Here is a 23,360-nt window from a genome sequence, read left to right as displayed (position 1 = left end):
GCCCCGCTGGGGAGATGCAGGAGGATCCTCGCCATTTCAGATCAGGAGTGCCTGGCTCAGCTACTTTCCCCATCTGTGGTCTCCATTGTCCCGGCTGCCTGTTCGCTGGATTATTTTTAAGCTGACAGCTGAATGTGCCCTTGTGATTCTAACCAGTAAAGGCAAGCCTCGGAAAGAGAGCCCGAGAGAGGGGGCAGCACATGTGCCACCTAGACATTAACCTGCAGCCATTACGACTCCCTCGCCCGCAGCGTCCACCCCAGACACACCAGTCTACCCTTCACAGGGACGTCGGCAGGGCTCCCACACGGCTAGTCTGTGGCACCTGCCCATGGTAACAGCTTGCTAGGAGCTGCATCCAGGAAAGCTCCTGCCCGCCGCTCTCTCTGCTGCCTGTTGTCTCTCACCCACCTCATCTTCCATTCAGGCCCCCTCACCGCCACCCCCCAGCCAGCAGATGCCAAGAGGCGGGGGGCTGCGGGAGTTCCTTGCCAACAGACCAGACAGCAGCCGGCCAGTGACCAAAGGACCCCATAGCATGAGATCCTTTGCCCCTCACAACGTAAGGGGGCACCCCCAACATGGGCAAGTCCTTCCTGCCAGCCTGCCCTTTACGGCAGGTGGGCCGTTACCCTTAGCCTATCTTTCCGGCTATGTCCCTTGCTGCTGGCCCGTCCTGGGCACAGCCTTCAGACCACAGGTCAGTTATACCAGGGATGACTGTGGCCCAATGTGCCTAGACAGGGACAAAGGGCCAATTCTGCAGCCCTTACTCCTGGTGAGTAACACTTACTCAAAAAAGTAGGCCCACTGACTTGAATACAGCTACATCCATAAGCGCTTCTCTGCATCAGGGCTGCAACATCATAGCCGTAAAGGATTAGAAAATGGTGCCTGTCCGCTCCCCTCGGCCAGTGGGGCTCAGCCGTTCCCACTGCATGGCCCCCCCAGATCACAGCAGAAATGAGGTGCACAGTGCCCTGCTCATCTAGCCACTGGAAAACAGGAAGATGGTTGCGACCCCCTGAAACATTCTGTGACCTTCCTCAGGGCGAGACCCAGGCTGCTGTTCTGTAACACATAGGATCAAACTCGGGGCCTCCTCCGACCCTCGGCCCCTTTCCCCGGAGGAGGGACGAGACCTGCAGGCACCTCTAGAAACGGATCGCGCTGTGGGGAGACGGCTGGTTTCAAACAGGAGTGGGACTCAGCCCATCGAAGGCACGTCAGTTTCTCAGTCAGCGCCTAGTGAAGGCTCGTGCGTCCTCCGACACAGGACTTCGCCCCAGCGCTGGGTTCGGATCGTCACTGAGCGCACAGGGCAGGCTGCCTTTCCAGGGAGCGGAGAAGTCCATTTCCCCCCTGCTCCTTCACAGAGTAGTATCGAGCAGCCTGATGTTTCCAGAGATGTAGCCCAGCCCCATGGCAGGTGCCCAGCGCCCCCCAGCAGAGCAGGCATGGTTAGAGACACAGGCAGGAGCGAAGGCCAGGCCCAGGGAAGAACAAAACCTGCCGCTGGACAAAGCGATGCCTCCCCCACCAAGTATTGGGGATGCCTCCCAATACCAACCGGATGCTGGGAGCAGGGCCGGCTTTCGCTCGCAGCCGTAGCAGGTGCGGCAAAGTGTCGAGTGAGTTTGCCCGTGGGCAGCTGTGGCGTGGGAGGAGCGGACGTGGCTGGAGCAGCAGAACCCCTGGGTGGGGCATTACGTGGCATGCGCCCAGCGTGCTCCTGCTGCTGGCCCTAGCAACCTCTATCTGCTGAACATGCTGCGGGCTTCATTTCCTCTCTCTCTTCAGTCCCTTCCCCTCGCTGCAGTTTGACAGAAAGAACCAGAGGACAAAACACTCAGGAGGCCCTTTGGGCTAGTAAGGGCCTGGACTGGAACCTCGCCGTGCTGGGTTCTGCTCCTGACTCTGCCCCTGACCAGCAGCATGGCCTTGAGCAAGTCTCTTCTCTGTGCTCCGGTTTCGCCCCGTGTCTGTTTAGACTGTAAGCGCTCTGGGGCAGGGACCGTCTCCAGGTAAACATTTGTACAGCACCCAGCCCAGTGAGGCCCACCCGTCGCTGGGGTCTCTAGGTGCTATTGGAATAAACACACGTCCCACCTTGAGCATCAGGAAAGGCCAAGTTCAATACCTGGCCTGTCACCCTTCCCCCGTGCCCCTTCCTTCTCTGGCCCTGGAGGAAGCCAATTTTTCCCCTTCTTTTTATTTTAACTGAGGACAGAAGCAGTTGGGTGGCTGGGTCCCACTCCCTAATACTGCTCCGCTGAAATTCACCATGAGATGTGCAGATCTCTGGTGACGGGAGTCACCCGCAGTCCCCCAGCAAGGGCAATGAAAGAAGCCCCACACAGATTGATGTCTGACTCCCCAAAGGGCGGGGGGGGGGCAATTGCTTCCTGTTGGCACATCCCTCGCACCAGACTCTTTCAGTGTTACACAGGTCTCAGTTTTGCTCTGTACGTACGTAACAGCAGCAACTTGAACGTCTTACAGCCCCTGTTCTAGGAGGCTCCCAGCACATAACTAATTCAGAGGCCACGTGAAGCTGGTAAATATTATCTGCGTTTTACAGGTGGAGAAACTGAGGCATGGAGGAGGAGAATGATTTGCTCAGGGTCACATAGCAACGAGTCCTGACATCCCCAGCCCCTTGCACTAAATCACTCAACTAGGCTGGCCCAATGTTGTGTATAAACAACCCACATGAAAACTAATCACAGCAACGATTTGTACAAGCCGGTCATCTCAATGCTGGGCACAAAGCCATCACTGACTCACTCACTACCGGCTGGCAGATCCCTGGGTTCACAAACACAGAGAAACCTTAACTCCCTCCCTTTATGTTCCTCACCCTGCGGTCATTCATTTGCCTCTCTCGTTCTGTCTGCTTTGCATTTTGTCCCCCATTGTGAGCCGACTCGACAGCCCTCAGAAGGGACGTCGGATGCACGACTGTCCAAGCACACAGTGAACTTACAAACAGCCTCTTAGCTCTGTTCTGGGCACGCACTAGTTACTCCGTCAGCAGGTTAAGAGAGGAGGAAGCAACGGCTCACCAAGGAAATGCTGGTGGAACCCCAAACTCTGGGGTCCCTTTGTCCACTCTTTTCCCAGCTCCCCACAACCCTCCACACTTCACCCACTTTCCTTCCCAACCCCATATATTGATTGTGGGCCACACTCAGGCAAAACGCACATTAACGTCAATAAACCCAGGATCTGCTCCATTCTCGTTTATCACTCACACTGCTAAGCCGGAGTATCTGGTCACCATTCACTGAGAAGATATGAACCATGACATAGGGTAGAGAATGACTTCCACTACCCCCATCCCACAAACCTCAACAGAGAGAAGACCAAGCAGATAACCCGCCACGCAGAGTCCAACACCAAAACCAGAGGGCCAGAGACCCTTCGGGACTTTTCAGATCAATGGTCAAGACCGTGGTGGTGACTAGCAGAAGAGGCAGGACCAGCCTTAGCAGAGACAAGGGACGGCCCTCCCTGCTGAAGTTCTGGGGAGGGGGTATCATGAAATACACCCCAGGAGATTAACCCTGCAGGCGCCTTACCCCAAAGCAGAGATAGGAGCGGAGAAACAAACCCAGTCACCTCCCCCATACTCCTGGCAAAACTTGGGGCAGAAGGGTAAAGTCCCAGGAGAGAGAGACCCAGGGGAACAGAAGCTAGCAGACCTCCACCCAAGCTGGTGTCTTTGCCCCAGGTGCCATGTTCACGGGCATCACTCGTTAGTCCCAAGTCCTAATCATGGCACACAGCAATACTTAGCCTCCAGTGACCCCTCTACTTCTTAGCACCCATCCACTAGGGGGTTAGGAAACATGCCCCCCCAAATCATTCACACACCCCCCATCAGACAGTGAACTAAGGCTACAAGGACTGGATCCCCCCTCCCCAGGTTCCCCCACTCCGGGGTCAAAGGGGATCTAGGTGTGGTGACCAGGGCGCGCCGACGCATCTCTCACCATGTGGCGTGTCTCCAGCTGAGGGTGCGAGCGGCGTTTCTGCCTAGGGAGGGCGGCCCCGGCACGGTACCTATGCGCCAGGTCGGCATTGTCATTCCGCAGGCTGGTCAACCAGATGCAGCGGGGCTCAGGTGAGCTGCAGTCCACACCGATGGGCTGCTCAAACCGCCAGCCCTTCCCCGCCCGCTCCACACTCCACAGGGCCTTGCCCACCACCGACATGTTCCTCGGCGCAGCCAGAGGACAACGGGGTCCCCGCAGTCCCCTATGGGGTGCCCTGTCCCCGCTGCCCACGCCTTCTTCCACCATCCAGCAAAGGGGAAGGAGAGATTCTCCCTGGAAAGTCACTGACGGGGCGGAAGGAGTGAACTAAAGATTCTTTTGGGAGAGGCAAGTGAGCTGAATGGATCTCAGTCCCTGGCGCAGCTGGTGCCCATCCCCTGTAGATCCATCGGTGGAGAGGGAACAGCAGAGCTTGCTCCCTGCTTCCCTCGGCTAGCCCCTAAACCTCAGCAGACTCTGGTGTAAAAACCCTCCCTGGCTGCCAGGCGGAGTCAGCTCGCTCGTCTGGTGTATCACAGATGAATGTTGATCGCTCCAGTCCTAGGCATGCCAGATACACGCACCCCCTCAGGACGCTGACCTGAACGCACACACCCCCACCCCCACCGAGGGGAAGGCACTGAAACCCCCTGACGCCGGAAAGCCAGCTTCCAGCCGCACTGGGAACCAGCAGAGGCTGAGTTGAGGAGGCAGGAGCAGGCGGGCGGACGGACAGACAGACAGCGAGAGAGAATGCAGACGCTCTGCCTGCAGCTGCTCCGGGCTATCAGGCCACCCAGTATCACCCCGCCCTCCCACCCCCTCTGGCGCTGCCTGGCTGGGCGACCCAGCCCCCTCCAGCTGACACAAGCGCAGGGGGGTTGGAAGTTTCACTTTGCTGATATTTTTTTTTAAATCCTCCGGCTTCCTCCTCTCCCTCCCTCCTGGCCTCTTCCTTCCTTCCTCAACTCGCTTCCCAGCCTGGCAGCCCTGCGCCTGCCAAGAGAAGGTGGGCGAGGGGGGGGGGGGGGGAGGGAGTGCATTCTAGTGACTAGAGCAAGAGTCCGGACTCCTGGGTTCTCTTCCTGGAGCCGGCGGCTGACACGGGGCTGATTCACCAGCCCTGCTCCGTGCATCACCGTTTCCCCAGTTACGAAACGGAGTGATGAGCCCGACCCACCTCTGCCAAGTGCATTGGGGTCCTTGAATGAAAAGAGGCATTGGGAAGTGGCCGCAAGGCAGGCCAGAGCTGGGGAGCACAGCATGAGGTGTCACCCCAGGATACACCCAGGGGGGATTCTCAGAGCCGGGCAGCTCCCATCTTTACTTTCTCACTGTCTTCCCTTCTTGTTCTCTCTCTGAGCTGAACATGTGCCCAGAGACTGGCTGGCCAGTGCTGGGGAACCAGGCCTGGGATTCCCCCATGCAACGGCCCCCAAGACAATGCCTCACCCACTAGGGACCCCTCTAGGGCTGGTTCAGTCATCATAGCCCATTTGATCTTTGACCCCCGTGCTAAGCTGACCCCTTTGTGGTGGCACTGAGCACCCATTTTAACGATGACGTGGAGACTTGCCCATTAGCAATCGGCCTGGGAATGTTCCAAATCCTACCACTCTCAACAGCCACCAAACGAGAATGACTTTTGGTCACTTTCAGCCTCAGACGGGTTCAAACCGGGGACCTCAAGGATTCTGATTAGATCCAGGACAGCCATTTGGACTCACAAGGCAGTGAGAACACAATGCTGGCACACCGGTGTCGCTGGAACACACACAGATGTAATCGCTCCCAGGGAGATGTGTGGACAGGGAAGGGAATCCTTCCCAGGGCATCCTGGGTCAATATTTGTACAGTACCTTGCGTGTGTGCTCAGTGCTTCTGAGACATGGTCCCTACCCTAAAGAGCTGAGATGAGTGATGGAAACTGACCAGGGTGGCCAGAGGGAGAGGTGGGCAGATGGGTTGAGCAGAGAGAGATCAGGCAGTCCCGTAATATGATGAGGCTTTGAGAGAGGAGGAGATGACACCATAGCAGATATCTGCAGCAGAGAGGCAAAGAGAAGCTGGTAGTGTGGCTAGACTGGTACTCAGGACCCCTGGGTTCTATTCCCAGCTCTGCCACTGACCTCAGGCAAGTTACTCTCCGTGCCTCAGTTTCCCCAATTACCCTGAGCCTGTTTGGTCCATTTAACCAGTGAACTCTTGCTGGCAGGGACCGCCTCTGCCTCTGTGGTTAACAACTCTGACTACTGTAATGTAGTCCCTGCTGTGCTGGAGGAGGGAGGTCAGCCCAGGAGGAGGGGGCAGCAGGGAAAACAGGCGACAGTTCGCAAGGGGGCAGGAGTGGGCAGGGTGTGAGGCCATGGGATCAGGGCCAGGACAGGGGAAGGGGAAGGACCAGGATGAAGGAGAGGACAAAGGGGCTGATTTGAAGGGACGAGCAGACAGGATGGGTGTGTGTGCGAGACACACCCTAAGATCATTTCACTTGCAGCACACTGGAAAGAGTGAGGGGCAGGCAGGCTGGGGGAAGAAGGATGGCCTAGTAGATACAACGCTGCCCTGGGACTCAGGAAACCTGGATCCAATTCCCAGCCACAGACTCCCTGGATGAGCCACGTAAGCCACTGTGGGCCTCAGTTCCCCATCTGTAAAATGGGACTACCAGCTCCCAGGGGCAAGGCGCTCGGATACCATAGCGCTGGGGGCCAGATAAGGACCTGGACAGAGACCATCTGTAACATGATGCTGCCACGGGACCAGCAGACACACCCTGACTGCAGCCCTGTCCTGTTCTGCCATGGGGCTGGCCTGCCAGGTGCTTCCCCGACATGCACCAAACCCGTGGGCCCCTCCAGGGCTCCGGCAAGGCTAGGGCGCAGCTACAGTCCCATCTCTGCGAGAACCCACAGCCAGCGGGGCCTGGGCCCCAGCGGGGGGGGAAGGGGGGAGCCTCACCCCAGTGGGCATTAACAGGAAGGGAAAAGGAAGTGGCACTGCCCAGGCCACGCGGGTGCTGATCACCCAGCCCCCAACGGCACCAATGCCCATGCACATGGGCTCCACCTAACTGGGGCACGGAGCTGGCGCTTGCAAACACAAGGCGGGGGGTCCAGCCGCCTGCCGCGGGCAGGATCGGACAGAAGCCCAGGCCGTTTCCATGGCAACGTTTGTTCCTCTCATTTCCTGTTTGCCAGTTTTTAACCGGACTTTGCCTTGGTGGGAGCCGACAAGGCCAGGGAGCGAGGCGGGGAGCCAAGGGAGAGAGGTCAGCAACTGGTGCAAGGCAGAAGGGAAGGAGCGCTGTGCCCATCCCAGGGCAGGGACCCGGGCCAGAGTGGGCCAGGGGTCCCAGGAAGCCAGGGCTGCCCCACCGCTAGGACGGGGCAAAGGAGAGTGGCTGAGGGGGTCAGAGGCAAACCCAGCCCATTGTGGGGCAGAGGGGGCTCCAGGGTTGAAAAGTGGGTGGCTCCTCCCAGCGTGGGGCTATGGGAGGAGAGGGGCTAAAAGTGGGGAACTCCCACTCTGCAGTCCTCCTGCCAGGGCTGGGCGGGTGAAAGGGGCAGGGGGCATTTGGCAGTGATCTTCCCTCCTCCCCCCACCTCCGAGGGAGAGAGAAGGCTGAGCAGACTCGCAGAGGGGCCAGGAGGGTGGGGCAGATCTCGGGCAAGCATCTGGCTTTGGTGCCGAGGGTCCTGCTCCTCCCATTGGGTCGGCACCATGCAGGATGGGCCCCCTTGCCTATGGCCAGGCCCCGCATAAGCAGGTCCCACGGAGCATTCTTGCAATTCTAGTGTCTGAGGACAACCATGTGAGGCCGCTCCGGGGAAATGCCAATCATTGTTCGGATTGTATCCCTCTGCCTCCAGGGGCCAGGGACTCAGCTGCCAGCAGGCACTGCCTCTTCCACCTCTCTGGGCTCGCTCCATTCGCCTCGTCCTCATCAGAGCAATGCCAGCCAACGCCACAAGAACCCTCCGCAGCTAGGTGGGTGAGGAATCAGCTGCCCCCACCAGACTGTTACCAACACCCCCAGCCATTGGGGTATCAACCTAACAGAAGCTAAAGCAGCGACCAGCCAATCAGATTCATCTCACTTGGGGGCACAGGTGCCTGCTGGGATCTGAGTCACCCCTACAATGCAGGTAGCAATTTAAATAACGGCCTGGGTTGTTGGCTGTAAGCAATGATCGACCTCCCCTGCCCCAGCAGATCCCTTGGTGACAAGCGCATTGGGGACAGAACGGGTGCAGTGCGGTCCGCCCAACAGAGCAAGGGCGAGAATCAGAAAACGAGAGAGGGCGCACGAGCGCATGGTGGACGTGGAAGGTGAGCATGCCCTGGACAGGAGAGAGACGGGGCACATGTGCTGGATGGGAGAGAGAAAGAGCTGTCGTGAGCACGCCCCATCAGATGGATGGGATCAAGGGGGAGCGATCGGAGGAGGGACATAAGAACACAAGAATGGCCACGCTGGGTCAGACCAATGGTCCAGCTAGCCCAGTGTCCTGTCTATAACAGTGGCCAATGCCAGGTGCTTCAGAGAGAATGAACAGAACAAGTCTCTTGTCATCCATTCCCAGCTTCTGACAGTTGGAGGTTCAGGGACACCCAGAGCATGGGGTTGTGTCCCTGACCATTTTGGCTAATAGCTATTGATGGACCTGTCCTCCAGGAACTCATCTAGTTCTTTTTGGAACCCAGTTATTCTTTTGATCTTCACAATGAGTGCCGCAGGGAAGTGTGAAGAAGTACTTCCTTTTGTTTGCTTCAAACCTGCTGCCTATTAATTTCACTGGGTGACCCCGGTTCTTGTACTATGTGAGGGGATAAATAACGCTTCCTTATTCCCTTTCTCCACCCCATTCATGATTTTATAGACCTCTATCATATTCCCCCTTAGTCATCTCTTTTCTACGCAGAACAGTCCCAGTCTTATTAATCTCTCCTCATACAGACGCTGTCCCTGACCTTAATCATTTTCACTGTCCTTCTCTGTACTTTTCCAACCCTAGTACATCTTTTGTGAGATGCACTATTCAAGGTGTGGGCGTACCATGGATCTACACAGTAGCATCATGATATGGACTGTCTTATTATCCATCTCTTTAATAATGGTTCCTAATATTCTGTTCGCTTTTTGGACTGCTGCTGCACATTGAGCAAACATTTTCAGCGAACTATCCACGGTGACTCCAAGATCTCTTTCTCAAGTGGTAACAGCTAATTTAGACCCCAACATTTAATATGTATAATTGGGATTATGTTTTCCAATGTGCATTCCTTTGCATTTATAAACACTGAATTTCATCTGCCCTTTTGTTGCCCCGTCACTCAGTTTTATGAGATCCCTTTGTAACGCCTCACAGTCAGCTCTGGATTTATCCTGAGTAATTTTATATCGTCTGCAAACTTTGTCACCTCACTGTTCACCCCTTTTTCCAGATCATTTGTAAATATGCTGAGTGGTACTGCTCCCAGTTCAGATCCTGGGGGACCCCATTATTTACCTCTCTCCATTATGAAAACTGACAATCTATCCCTACCCTTTGTTTCCTGTCCTTTAACCAGTGACTGATCCATGAGAGCACCTTCCCTCTTATCCCATGACTCCTTAATTTGCTTAAGAGCCTTTGGTGAGGGACCTTGTCAAAGGCTTTCTGAAAGTCTAAGTACACTATATCCACTGGATCACCTTTAGCCACTGTTGTTGACCGACTCAGAGAATTCTAATAGATTGGTGAGGCATGATTTCCCTTTACAAAAGCCGTGTTGACTCTTCCCCAACAAGTCATATTCATCTGTGTGTTTGATAATTCTGTTCTTTACTATAGTTTCAAGCAATATGCCTGGTACTGAAGTTAGGTTGTAATTGCCAGGATCGCCTCTGGCGCCTTTTTTAAAACATGGTCTTACATTAGTTACCCTCCAGGCATCTGGTACAGATGCTGATATAAGCAATGGGTTACATACCACTGTTATGAATGAGAGCGACCGACGGGGAGAGCGCATGAGAGCGCGTCAGTCGGAAAAGGAACGAGAGCCAGCAGCGACAGGGAGCACGCACGAGAGCGCGTCGGTCGGAGAAGGAACGAGAGCCAGCAGTGACAGGGAGCGCGCACGAGAGCACGTCAGTCGGAAAAGGAACGAGAGCCAGCAGCGACAGGGAGCACGCACGAGAGCGCGTCGGTCGGAGAAGGAACGAGAGCAAGCGAGGGGAACGTGTAGTTGAAGGGCTGCGATCGTGACTCCACAGGAAATACATGGGATATATTCATTAGTCCATGTGTTCCATGCCAGAGTTACAGCCCTGGAGCCTTCTATTTATGGCCCATCTGCATGGCTCATTCAATCGCTTGGCCTCTGAGGACATGGACAGCGAGGGGGCCCGTTAGCACTGGCTCAGCGACGTGCTCGCCATGCAGAACTGGACCAAGAGCTTGCTGCAGAGGTGAGGAATAACGAAAAGGCTGGTCACCGAGAGGTGTCACAAGGCAAAGCCCCAAAGGTCATGGCTGGTGCCCTACCAAATTCACGGCCATGAAAAAAGCGTCACAGACCACAAAATCTGGTCTCCCCCACGAAATCTGGTCTTGTGTGTGCTTTTACCCTATACGATACAGATTTCACGGGGGGAGGCCAGCGTTTCTCAAATCGGGGGTCCTGACCCAAAAGGGAGTTGCGGGGGGTGGGGTGGGGTGTCACAAGCTTATTTTGGGGGGTGGAGGGGGTCACGGTATTGCCACCGTTACTTCTGCGCTGATGCCGTCAGAGCCGGGCGGCCGGAGACCGGCGGCGGTTGGCCAGGCGCCCAGCTCGGAAGGCAGCATCCTGCCAGCAGCGGCGCAGAAGTGAGGGTGGCGATAGCAGACCAGGCCATCCTTCCTTCTCCGCTGCTGCTGGTGGCGGCTCTGCCCCCAGAGCGGGGCTCCCGGCCAGCAGCCGCTGCTCTCCAGCTGCCCAGCTCTGAAGGCAAGGTCACTGCGAGCAGCAGTGCAGAAGTAAGGATAGCAGAACCGCAACCCGCCCCCTACAATAGGCTTGCGACCGCCTCCCCTCCCTGCAACTCCTTTTTGGGTCAGGACCCTCACAATTACAACACCTTGACATTTCACATTTAAATAGCTGAAATCACGACATTTACGATTTTTAAAACCCTGTGACTGTGAAATTGACCAAAACGGACCATGAATTTGGTAGGGCCCTAGTTATGGCTGGGGACTCCCTTCCATCACTGTAGGCACCTACCCCTCTGGCTTTATCCAGGGCAGCTGGGGAGACGTGCATGGAGCAGGAAGCTCGGGACAGACTATCCGGCTCTCTCAGCTGATTCAGCCTTGGCAGGCTGCACCCTCCTGTTTCCTTTCCTTCCCCAACTCCCTCCCTCTCCTCGCCCCCCCCCCCCTTCACGCCCCGGCCTTTGTCAGAAATGCTGGCTAAGCTAACATGACATAGCTGGCGGAGAGGTGTGCATCTCATGAGAGCTTCAGCCTAAGCAAGACGCTCTGTCCAGGCTGATCCCAGCTCATGAGGTTCCACGCGGCCGCCCTCACGCCACCCCTATACACACCATGCCAGCCCTTCGGCCCCTATCATCTCCCCAGATCCCTGTGGAAACATACTCCCAGAGCCTGCCCTGCTCCAAGGTGGGCTGGAGATTGCTACACGGCCCTGGTTGGCGTCTTCCCGACATGTCCCAACAAGCTGAGCCGCTGAGCCTGAGAAACGAGACGGGCCACTGTGCAGCTGTCAGCAGATGAGGGCGGGGGGCTTTTGTTTCCAACTGCCCAATAAAACTACTTAAAACTGCAAAAGTGACTTGCCTGAGAGCGGAGCTGGCTTGCTCCTGCCCACGGGGGCAAGCGAGCTCAGGTGGCACCTGGCCACATCCTGCTTTTCCCCTCTAGGTCTTCGGCAGGGTCACACACAATCCACTCCACTCAGAGACGCCCGCGGCTCTGGTTTGGAAGGCGCCCTGCAGGCCGAATGGCTCAGGCAGTTGTTAAAGGGCTAGAGAGCTGGGCACTGGCTCAGACCCAGCCAGGGGCAGCGGTGGCTGAAATGTCTCACGCTCCAACTGTTATTTGGGGGGGGGGGGGGGAATTATTTTAAACTGCCGCAAAGTTCACTGGGCCCCTTATAAACACCTCCATAAGCGACACACTCCAAACAGAACATACATGGATGGATCTCAAAGCCCATTTTAAAGGGAGAAAACACGCGCTCATAGGATCTTTAATACAGCCAAATAAAAGCGAGGGTAGCTCGCAGCAGCCCCCCGTTCACTACTTCCAGTCCCATTTCGAACTCAAAAGAAGGGAAAATGCCCCTTGCTCCAACTCACAGCAGCAGCATTAACCAGAGTCGGCCTTCCAGGTGCCCCAGGGGACTGACAGACGATCCCACCCATTTTACTCCCATTTATTTGCGTCGATGTCTTTCATAAAAAGCCCACCTGGAGCTCTGGGTGAATGTACAGCACTGGATCACTGTCCAAAATACCAGCTCCCCCTCCTACCCCAGGGCTCTCCCACTGCCCAGCAGAGCAGGGGAAAGTTTACTTGTGTGAGTAAGAGCGGCAGGATCGGGCTCCGGTCTTGTTCTGACAGCCCAAACTGGGAAAGGTCAGGTGGTGTTCAGCAGGGCAGATTCTACCCGTCGGAATGTGAGAGGGGCTGGCCTCCTGCCAACATACTTTGCAGTTTCACCCAGGAGTGTCCTAAATATACAGCCAAGCAAGGGCAATGGAAGAATACAGCAAGTTCCCAGAATGCAACACACACACACACACTCCCCTGTGGGCGGCAGAGCCCTCTGCTGGCTCACTACCAGCATTCGTTCCCTTTCAGTGTGGAATGAAAAACCGAGAAGCAGAGCGAAGTGACTGTTTATCACCCTCAACACATTTACACAATGCTTTGAGCTTGGCTTTGCCTTCAGCCTCCTCTGCCTCTGTCGAGCTGTAGCTCACGAAAGCTCATGCTCAAATAAATTGGTTAGTCTCTAAGGTGCCACAAGTCCTCCTTTTCTTTTTGTCTAGCATCGACCACCCCCCGGGCTCACAGCACAAAGGGATGAAAAGGAATCTTGTGAACACACAAACCTGTCTCTGGTATTTACCCGGCCCCCTTTACCAGTATCTGAGCATCTCACCGCCTTCAATGTATTTATCCTCACGACACTCCTGTCAGGCTGGGCAGGGCAGGGCTACTATCTACATTGTGCAGGTGGGGAAACTGAGGCACGGACCGACTATGTGACCTGCCCAAGGTCACCTAGGTCTACCAAGACCTAAGCTGCTTTCCTACCTGCTAGACCATCCTTCCTCTCCAAGACACCCTTCTCTTGGGAGAGGGTTACCTACTCCTGTAACAAGTTACAACCCAGGCATCAATCCCACAAAAACTTACACATATGCGTAACTTTAAGCCCAGGACTAGCCCCGCTGGATTCGCTTTTGCAGGATCGGGGGCAAAGGCAAACAGAACTGACGGCGATGAGAGAAATATATCTTTGTCCTCTGTTTTTTTCAGACTGTTTATGTTGTGCATTTGACAGCACTTTGTGTCTAGTCACCTGCACAATCTCTGCCTGTTGTGTTGTGTGGGTCTCTTGTATAGAAACAGGGGAGAGGAAAAGATTTATCATCGACAGGAAAACGCTCTGGGAAAACCACTGAAATTGGCAGATGGAGCCAGGGCAGGTGGAGCGCCAGGAAGTCCCTTGCAACTTATTTTCGAAAGTTGACTTGATTTCCCATCATTGATCATGCTCCTGTATCAACAGTAAGCAGAGGTGTAAGCAGAGGCCAGCTCACCCATATACACTACCCCCTCCCACCAGTGGCCAGACCTTGGCATGATCAAAGGGCATTCATTCTCCAACGGCGCTACTGAGCTGGGCCAGAAATGAACCAGCCCCAGACCTAACAGAGCAAGGCTCTATGTCGCATTTATAACCCTCCGAGCCTTCCAGCTACCACACGGGCAGGGACAAGGGGGATCTCTCACCAGGCCTGGATGCGACAAGCAGAATGGGAACTGACAGACCAGTCCTGAGCCTTTATACCAAACCATCCCTTTTTCCCCTGCTTCACTTTTCAAACAGGAACCCAACGGGGAAGCTCCTTTCGGCAGAAACGAAGGCAGCTTCAGATTTTATCCCTGTGCAATCATGCCGGAAAGGACAACCTTGCCCACTACTGCCCTCTACTGGTCTATCGGTTCCCACCGCCCACCAGGCTCCTGGAGCCACTCCTGGAATTCACTGGTTTGTAATAATACTTTAGCACTTATATTATTAGTCACTATTTGTACTGAGGCTACGCCTAGGAGCCCCGGTCATGGTCCATGGCCTCCCTGTGTTAAGACGCTGTTCATAAAAGGATCTAGAGACGAAAACTACTTTATTTATTTATTTTATAATTGCAACCCCCAGAGAGATATTCGCCTCATTTTACTGGTGGGGAAACTGAGGCCCAGAGCGATCTAAAGTCACATGGTTTGGATCAGCTCAGAGGGACAGGGGCTTCCCAGGGGCGCTTGTGCAGAAGCATCAAGTGGAGAAGGAAGCACTTAGACCCAGCTCCTTCTGCAATCTCCGTCTCAGACAGCATCTCCCATCCCTTCCCAAAAAGAAAAGGAGGACTTGTGGCACCTTAGAGACTAACCAATTTATTTGAGCATAAGCTGTCGTGAGCTACAGCTCACTTCCCAGGCAGTCTCTCCAGCCTGTTCCTGTCACTGCCACAGACTGACACCGGGCAGGCAGCAGGTCCACCGGGGCTCCTGCTTATTGCACTACAGCCAAACCATCTCACTGTGTCCCTCCCACATCTTTTTCTTGGATCCACCTGCGCCTGCAAGTTCCTTGAGGCAGGGGCCATCCTGTCATTATGCGTATACAGCACCTAGTGCAATGGGGCCCTCGTCCCAGGCTGTCCCTCGGAGGTACTCCTCTAGCCCCCAGCACCAGAGTACTCACAGCTCACTATTGTTACTGTATTTATCCTCCGAAGACCCCTGAGAGGTAGGGCAGAGCTGTTCCACTCATTGCACAGATGGGAAATTGAGCCCCAGAGCAGCTAAGTGACTTGTCCAAGGCAAGTCTGTGGCAGAGCAGTGAACCAAAACCACATCCCAGGCTGGTGCCCCAACCACTAGGCAAGTCTTCCTCCCACTGGACCATTCTTCAGGGGCCAGTAGGTGCCCCCATGGTACAAACAACAACAGGACGACCAGAGAATCCGTGCCAAAGCCAGGAATTAAACCCAGGAGTCTTAACTTTCAGCCCTGAGCTCAGATCATGCCCATGTCCCATGACAGAGGCCTGTGTTTCCCCCTGAGTCCACAGTCAGGAGCTGTGGGTCACAAGGGCTCCATGTAACGGTACAGTCCCCGCAAAGCGTTTGCTACAGCCCACCGGGGAACCCGTTCATTGGTGCTTCCATGCGACAGCCCCCGGGGCCCGAGCTGTCGTCAGCTCCAGCTGGGACCCGCCACAGAGTTCACAAAGCGCCTCTCCTCTCCCGCCACCGACCCCCCCAGAGCACGGCGCACTGCGTAAGAGGCCTGCGTGGATATCAGCACGCCACATCCCGACACCCTCCGGCACACGTCCTGTTCCCTGAACATCTGCAGCTGGCCCAGTCATTGCCGGAATGACTCTCACTAACCCTTGGCTCCAGCGCGAAGAGAAGAACATCACACTCTGGGAAAGAGAGAGGAAGTGAGACAGGAGCAGGGAATAGAAGCTACCCCCCTTCAGATCCCAGACCAAGGGACAAGTGATCATGAAGATTCAACAGCGAGAGAGGAGACACGTCTGGTGCTATTTAAAAGCTGAGCTCTGGGACCTCCAGTCACTCTGCTTCCGACCTTACCTTCCCCCCTTGTGTGAGACGATACACATTAGATAGCATAAAAACTGTTGAGAAGAACATCATCGCCAGGGCAAATGCCAACCCCTGTCTGGATGTTTGCCCGCAGGGTAGGTTATTTCACCGAGGTCCTGGCACCTTCCTCTGAATCACCCGGACCATGTCCAGGAGAGAGAGGATAGTGCCTGGGCAGGTCAGAAGTCACATCCGGTGTGACAGTTCATAGAATATCAGGGTTGGAAGGGACCCCAGAAGGTCATCTAGTCCAACCCACTGCTCGAAGCAGGACCAATTCCCAGTTAAATCATCCCAGCCAGGGCTTTGTCAAGCCTGACCTTAAAAGCCAGTTCCTACATTGTAGCAGTTTGCAAGAATCCAGCTGCTAACCTAAGATCATCGTCAGAACGGTGTGACTTTCGGGACCCCGGATATCCTGCACACACCCAGGGCTTGAGCGGAACCAGTCCATGTGATTTCAGGACCAATAACTCTTTTCCTAGCTTCAGCCCTGGACCAGAGATGAGAAAGAGAGAGAAATCTTAGCTCCCTGAGAAGATGGAAGGGAGGCGATAAAACCAAACAAGGGAATTAGAAATGGAAAAAGCGAATGACTCTCTGAGCTGGGAGGAAGGATTTCTCTAAATGGAACAGGCCGGCAAAGGATGGAGAGATCTGGGATGGAGAGATTGTTTTTGTCATTTGGGGGGGAGGGGGGGGGGAGATGGCCAAACACTAATCCCTCCCGAACTGTGAGCTGAGATTAGGGTCAGAAAAATGAGAACTTAATAGGATTTCCAGGGCAGATAAAGCCCCTGCTGAAACAATAACTGAATTTCAGACCTTATATGGGAAAGAGCTTCCCCACCTGGGCGCGTGGCAGCCGAGATAGAGGGAGCGGAGAAGGGGTCTATCCACCAGCTCCCTGCAGGGCCAGTACAAATTCAGACACTTGGCAGGGCTCTTGTGTATAACCCCTGTGTTCCCCCCAGCTCCCGTGTCTCCCCCCGGTAAGGAAATAGTTTGTACTAGGAGGTGGGAGGGGAGTGAATGGACCCAGGTCAGTTTCAAAGGCAAACAGTTGGAAACGCCCTGCAGCGAGAGAGACAAGGGGTGGGATCCAGAGGACTCTAGATCCTGTCTCCCGGGTGGGATTGCTGGATTCCAAAATGCACCCCCAGGGCAGCAGCTTCCCGGCAGCTAATGGAGCGCGGCTCTGAAAGCCCCTGAGAGTCAAGCACCTGCCCGGCCAGGTTCCAACCTGTGATCATCGCCCTGGGGTGTCAGGCGAGCAGATGCAGCGCTGCCTGGCTGACAGCTGAGGCTTGACACCGAGGAGTCAGCCAGCTCCTCCCACGCTTGGGGTCAGGGTCAGGGACTCCCCCGCCATCACCTCACACTGAAGGCTTTGCCTTTCCTCTTGCCCCAAGCTCTCTGGGATCAAATCCACCCAAAGGTGACTCCCAAGAACTAATCCATTTAAAACCAGCCCTCAGCCTGATTACGCCCCCATTCCCATCCCCTCGACCTTAGCCGCCCAGCATCCAGGGCTAGGTAAGTCTATCGTGATTATCCTCATTAGAGCAAGAACCATTCCAGGGAGCCTCAGGGACATGGAAAGGGGAGGGAGGCTGGCAGCACATGGGAAGGGCTGGCGGAGGAGTGCCCAGAGAGGGGTGGGAGTGACAGCGTGTTCCCCACTCCAGGCAGGACCACAGCAGTTAGAGACAGAAGCGAAGCCAATGTGGCTGCCAAGGCAGAACAGGGCAACCATGACAGAGGCCTGGCAGATGCAGACCTGTGTCAATAGAGTGTCAGGAAAACATCTGGAGATAAAGAGCTTTGGGCCATAAACAAGGAGCTGGAACATACGAAAATGAAATATTCCCGGAGCAGCACCCTCCTCCCTCCCCGCCCCAGCTGCCCCCTGGAGTCCGTCTCGCCAACAGCTCTGCCTCCTCGCGTGGTCTGGCATGGGGGCGCATCTGTTTGGGTTCATACGCGGACGGTGCTTCGAGCGCCCGGAACACCTGGTAATGAACAGGGCTGTCCCGTGGGCCACCCAGCTGCAATGCCTGCATTTCTAAATAGCCCCGCAGCCACAGAGGAAGCCCAGTGTAATGAATGTGTGCACTGTGGAGCACAGACACGGTTGCCAGAGAAATCTCTTTCTCTCTCTCTCACACACGCCTGTCTTGGGAAGCCCAGCCTAGAACCGCCAGCTCCAAAATGAGACGTCTATCACGTGGGCTAGAGATGAACACCCTTGACTGGCAAGAGCAGTACATCTCTCGTGCTCTCTAGGTCAGCTGCTACAGGGAGCCAACACTCTTAAAAGCAGTACCTCACCGGTCCTCTGCTGCCCAGGTGGAGAGAAAAAGTTAACAGTCTGGAGAGGAGAGGTGCCAGATTTTTGGGGCACCCAGAGCAGTGGCTGGCACCCAGACCCATTTGCAGAGAGATTTAGACAAATTCTTAACTAGAGCTGGTCAAAATTCGGAATTTCTGTCCCGCAGGAGATCCAAGGTTTCAAAATTAGGTCGGAAAGTCAAAATCCTGGAATTTGTCACAAAATGAAACAATCCCCTACCGCCCTATTGAAATGTTCCATTTCCCCTTTATCACTTTGCCTAACTATAAAATACAACATCCAAGCAGGAATGTCACAAATTGATCATTTCCTGCAAAAACGCCAATGACCTTGATAAGTTCCCACAAAACATTTCAGTGTCATCCAATCAGCATTTTCCAAGGAAAACTCTCCCATCACAAGATTTTCAACCCCTTCTAATCCTAACACACCACCCGGATGCACACACACGCACGCCTACTGTTACCTGGGCGTGAATTTTCCCATGGTGGCCAAATGCAAATTGCAGATTAGCAGCACTGGAAACCTCCAGCCAACCCCCTCTGCTGGAGGCTGTATTACACAATCAGTCGGTGGCATCTGTCCCATAGGGGATGCTACGGGCTGCCCCTGCCACCATCCTCACCCGGGAAGGACAATATCACTAGGTCAAATCCACTATAGGCCTCTGTAGCAACAGACCTGTAGATCCCACTGTAACGTGCCTCTCCCCCCACATTGATAGTACACGGAGCTTAGGAGCCCAACTCGGGGGACGTGGAGCCCTGTCAAAACATGCATCACATTTCTGATGGACAAATCACAAGATGGGGTGTGACTCTGTCAGAGACACCAAATCGGACCAGGGTACAGGGTGATCAGCTCTTTAAACATCTACCAACCATGAGTAGAAGGAAGGGAGAATACGAACCCAGCTATGGGCAAGAGTCATGCAGAGAGAGGCAAGCACTTGGCAGCAGCCCAGTCCGGGAGATCAGAGCCCAGGTGCAAGAAAGCATTTTAATTCTCTTTAACCAAAAACACAGTGAAAGAGCTTTGCAGCTCAGTGGGGATTTGGGCAACAGTTTGTTTCTTTATTTAAAGCCTCTAGGCCCCTCTAATTACACCTCTTCGGGGCAGACGAGCCACTCCTGGAGTTCCCCCGATTCCTACACCCCTAGCCCAGGGAAAATACAGAGGGGAGCTACGCTGAAAAGGGGAGGGCGGAGCGACTGGCACAGCGAACGCAGGGACAGAGGCAGGACACGCTGCTTAGGAGCGGGCGGCTTCGTTTGTTAATGCCTTGGAGATGTATTTATATGCGTCCAGAAAGCTGTGGCTACAGGGGAAAGAGGCCACAGAGCCACATGGGAGCAATGGGAAGAAGAGAGAGAGGAGCAGCCCTGGGGGACACAAGGTGAAATCCCAGCCCCAGTGAAAAGAATGACGGAGCTTCCATCCGACCTCATGAAATCAGGATCTAAGCACATAGTTAACTTGGTGCATCTAGACCAGGGGCGAAATCACATCCCCATTGGAAGATAGGTCTACACTGCAGTCAGAGGTGTGACTGCAGCACACGGAGACATGCCTGAGCTACCCGTGATGTCCCTAGGGCAGCTAGAATTAGCAGTGAAGGCGTGGCCGCACGGGTTATACAACCCCACCTGGGACCCAGGGACCTCATTCATGTGGCTAACCCGCACTGACATTCATACTGCTAAGGGTTCACTGCCATTGGTACCCAAGCAGCGAGATTAAAGTGAGCTTGGACAGGTCTACACGAGCTGCATTCACACCTCTCACTGCAGTGTGGACAGACCCTCCAATGGGGCCCACGATTTCCCCTCTTGTCTAGATGAACCGAGTTGATGACATGGGCTTAGACCCCGATTTAGTCAGGTTGGTGCAACCCACTTGCATGGACCCTCTTCATTCAGGTTAGGGCCATCCTCACGACCAACTGAGTCTGGTCCCAGGTCTGTGCGTAGACAAGGCCAGAGGCAAAGTGAAGAAAAGGTGGAGACACAGGAGAAGGGGATCTGGGAGGTCTCCCTGGGGACCAGCTGTCCGAAAGCCGAGAGCCTGGAATGCTGATGGGGAAGGCATTCTGAATACGCAGCCCCAGCCCCGCAAACACACCAGCTCTATGTATAGAACGAGGCTTTGCTGTAACCCCAGCGTGGGGTGTGCTGTCTGGGTCACAGCAGCCCACGTGCCCTAGCCAGTCACCTCCAGTCCGGAGCGGTGCAGGCTGGGTCAGATCACCCATTCCCCACTCCCAAGACCCCATGAGTCTTGTAGGGACAGGGCAGGCAGCCTGGTGCCAGCGTCCCACTGAGTCCCTACCCCTGCTGTGCTGCTTTACTGCCGTTCCCCCCGGCCTGCCCCTGCTAGACATGGAGAGAATGTCAATAAACCAGCAGAGGGAAAGGCAGAACCGTCTTTCTAACCAGCATTCAACTCCCAGAGCAAGGCCTTTCAGGGTCTGTCTACACTGCACACTGAGCCCAGGCTCTGACTCATGTTTGAGCCCCAGCCCCATCCACACACAAATGAGGTTGACTCAAGTCAGCAAGCACTCAGGGTCCTGGGTCCCAGGGCCCTGCTAGCGGGGTGGGTCAGAGCCAGAGTCCTGCTGTGACAGGTGTATGCCCTGTCATTTTGCAGTGTGGACGGAGGTCTAGCCACAGACCTGGGTTAGAAGGCCTGCACAGTACAGTATGGATGTGGTAGCACGGCTGTGAGACCCGGGCCCAGCAAGTGTAAGCCCAGGTTTACACTGCAGAGGAAAAACCGAGTCCACAAGCCCGGGTCGCACAGACGGGGGTTTATAATGCAGAGGAGACATACCCCAGAAACTCCTCTCTCTCCGGGCACAGGCCCTTCCAGAAACAGTGGGCCCCATTCCGCTCTCACTTTCCATTTGCACCAGTGCGAGATCAGAAATGGGCCCAGAACGCCTCCCCAAAACTCAGGGCTGGCCAAACTCTCCTCAAACAGAGCCACGGGAACTTCCCCTCGCTTCTTTGCGCCACCCCAGTGCAGCCACATCCACCTGGACTAAGGCCCAGCGCCTCAAAGGTATTTAGCCTCCTCATTCCCAGTGAAACCCATGGAAACAGGCACCTAAATACCTTCGAGGATTTGGGCCTCAGCACCTGTCAGCCCATAAGAGCTAAGCAGAGTTAACAATGGGAGGGGAACCCCACAAGGAAACACACTAAAATTGGTGTGGGCTGCTCAGGAGGTGGGGACCAGGCCAGATCGTTAATACGGGTAACCAGCAATGGAGTGGCTACTTATTAGCCCCAAATGCTCTGCTAATTAGTGCGCCACCAATGTCACCTGCAGATTTGCTTGTTTTGCAGGTCAGCTTCCTCATCAGGGGACAGACTCAGCTCACCGGACATGAACACACAACTAACAACTGCAGTCAAATATTGACTCAATCCCTTACAATGCAAACACACCGGCATCTCCATCCCATCGAGAGATAGGAGAGCTGAGCAGGAAGCCTTGTGGTGAAGGCACCGGGCTGGCAACCAAGAAATCCAGAGTTCTCACCCTGGTGAAGGAAGTGGGATTCAACAAATTCAATGCAATTTGGGTGCTGCTGAAAGATGCTGGGTTGACAGCTCTGAAGATGAAAGCGCTTGATCAACAGTGCAGGCAGCCTCTCCAGTGTTATTTGAATCACACTATGACCAGAGACCAGCATTACATCCCAGCTGGGCGCTGCACACTGTAAGAGACAGTCCCTGCCCTAAAGAGCTTACAATCCGAATAGACAAAGGAAAGATGGGTTTCAGAGGAACAGCCGTGTTAGTCTGTATTCGCAAAAAGAAAAGGAGTACTTGTGGCACCTTAGAGACTAACCAATTTATTTGAGCATGAGCTTTCGCTCACGAAAGCTCATGCTCAAATAAATTGGTTAGTCTCTAAGGTGCCACAAGTACTCCGTTTCTTAAAGGAAAGATGATTATGCTCCTTGTACTGCTAGGGAACCGAGGTACAAAGAGATTAAGTGACTTGCTCAAGGTCCGGCAGGAAGTGAGTGGCAAAGCTGGGAATTGAAGGCAGGTCACTTGAGCTCCAATCCAGTGTCTCAACATCAAGCCCAGGCTGCCTCTCAATGCCCTGCCCAGCAGACCTCAGCCCTGGCCTTGGGGAGTTACTATTCTAGGTAAGAGGGGAGTTGAGTCTCCACTGGCCATTAAAATCTTTCGCCTCTCATTGAGGATTGGGATTAGGACAGGATTAGGGACAGGAGATGTGGGTGCCTATCTACTGCAACCTGGGCTGAGTCCATTTTTTTCCAGGGGATTTTTCCCTTGTACAGAGAGAAACCCAAGCCTAGACTGCAACATGTTAGATCAGGACAACCCGAAGCTGAAACTGACCAGGCCAGATCTGGGGCAAGCAGTGTGTGAAACTGACCCAGTCCCCATTAAGTCAAAGGCAAAAGGCAAACAAATGAAGTGAGTTGTAGCTCACGAAAGCTTATGCTCAAATAAATTGGTTAGTCTCTAAAGTGCCACAAGTCCTCCTTTTCTTTTTGCGAACAGCCAAAAGCAGCAGCAAACTTGATTTCTGACATTCTTTCTGCTCCGGTTGGGGAAGAAAGTTGCTTTGTTCTTTTCAAAGACAAAAAACTTTTATCTTGACAGCGTCTCATTTAATGCTCCTCTGTCTGCCGGCGCTGGATTCCCACTTGGCTCCATTCCCCGCTCATCTGCATCATGACCAAACTAATCTCTCTCCTGGCAGCCTCAACACTTCGAATGTCAACTTCGGCTCAGCTGTCCTTTCGTTCCTTTCATGTTTAAAAGCAACAGCTCACCAGAGTCTCGCTCTGACTGTTTGTCCAGAGAGCAGGGCTCGCTGGCAGGGCGTCAAGAGAAATTGAGAATCTGGGCTGAGAGTGTCGTCCCATTTCCTGACCTTTCCTGCAAATGCCATTGCTCCATCACAGAGCAGTCTCAGTGACTGTGAAACCATCTCCAATCCAGGGACAGCAGGCTGCATCTCGCCAGCCCTGGGGCCCGAAATCCCTGCTCACAGAACCAACCCAGGTTCTGCCATGCACGGAGAG

At 54.6% G+C, this 23,360-nt stretch overlaps 1 protein-coding gene across 5 annotated transcripts in view; it reads right to left on the bottom strand.

Annotated features, from left to right (window-relative positions):
* Positions 1-23,360, bottom strand: part of ARHGAP23 (Rho GTPase activating protein 23) — a 132,743-nt gene that overhangs the window by 74,332 nt on the left and 35,051 nt on the right. For 3 of the 5 annotated variants that reach the window (XM_075123675.1, XM_048829719.2, XM_075123676.1), the window contains exon 1: positions 3,996-4,800. The exons of the other annotated variants lie outside the window; for them this stretch is intronic. In XM_075123675.1, coding sequence (XP_074979776.1) covers positions 3,996-4,304 — 309 coding nt within the window. In that variant the 5' untranslated portion in view covers positions 4,305-4,800. Of the gene's footprint in view, positions 1-3,995; positions 4,801-23,360 lie in introns of those variants that run through there. 5 annotated transcript variants of the gene reach the window in all.

This window comes from Caretta caretta, chromosome 27 (assembly GCF_965140235.1).
Source record: "Caretta caretta isolate rCarCar2 chromosome 27, rCarCar1.hap1, whole genome shotgun sequence".
NCBI classification, from domain to species: domain Eukaryota; kingdom Metazoa; phylum Chordata; order Testudines; family Cheloniidae; genus Caretta; species Caretta caretta.
This window is presented reverse-complemented; position numbering and strand designations above follow the sequence as displayed.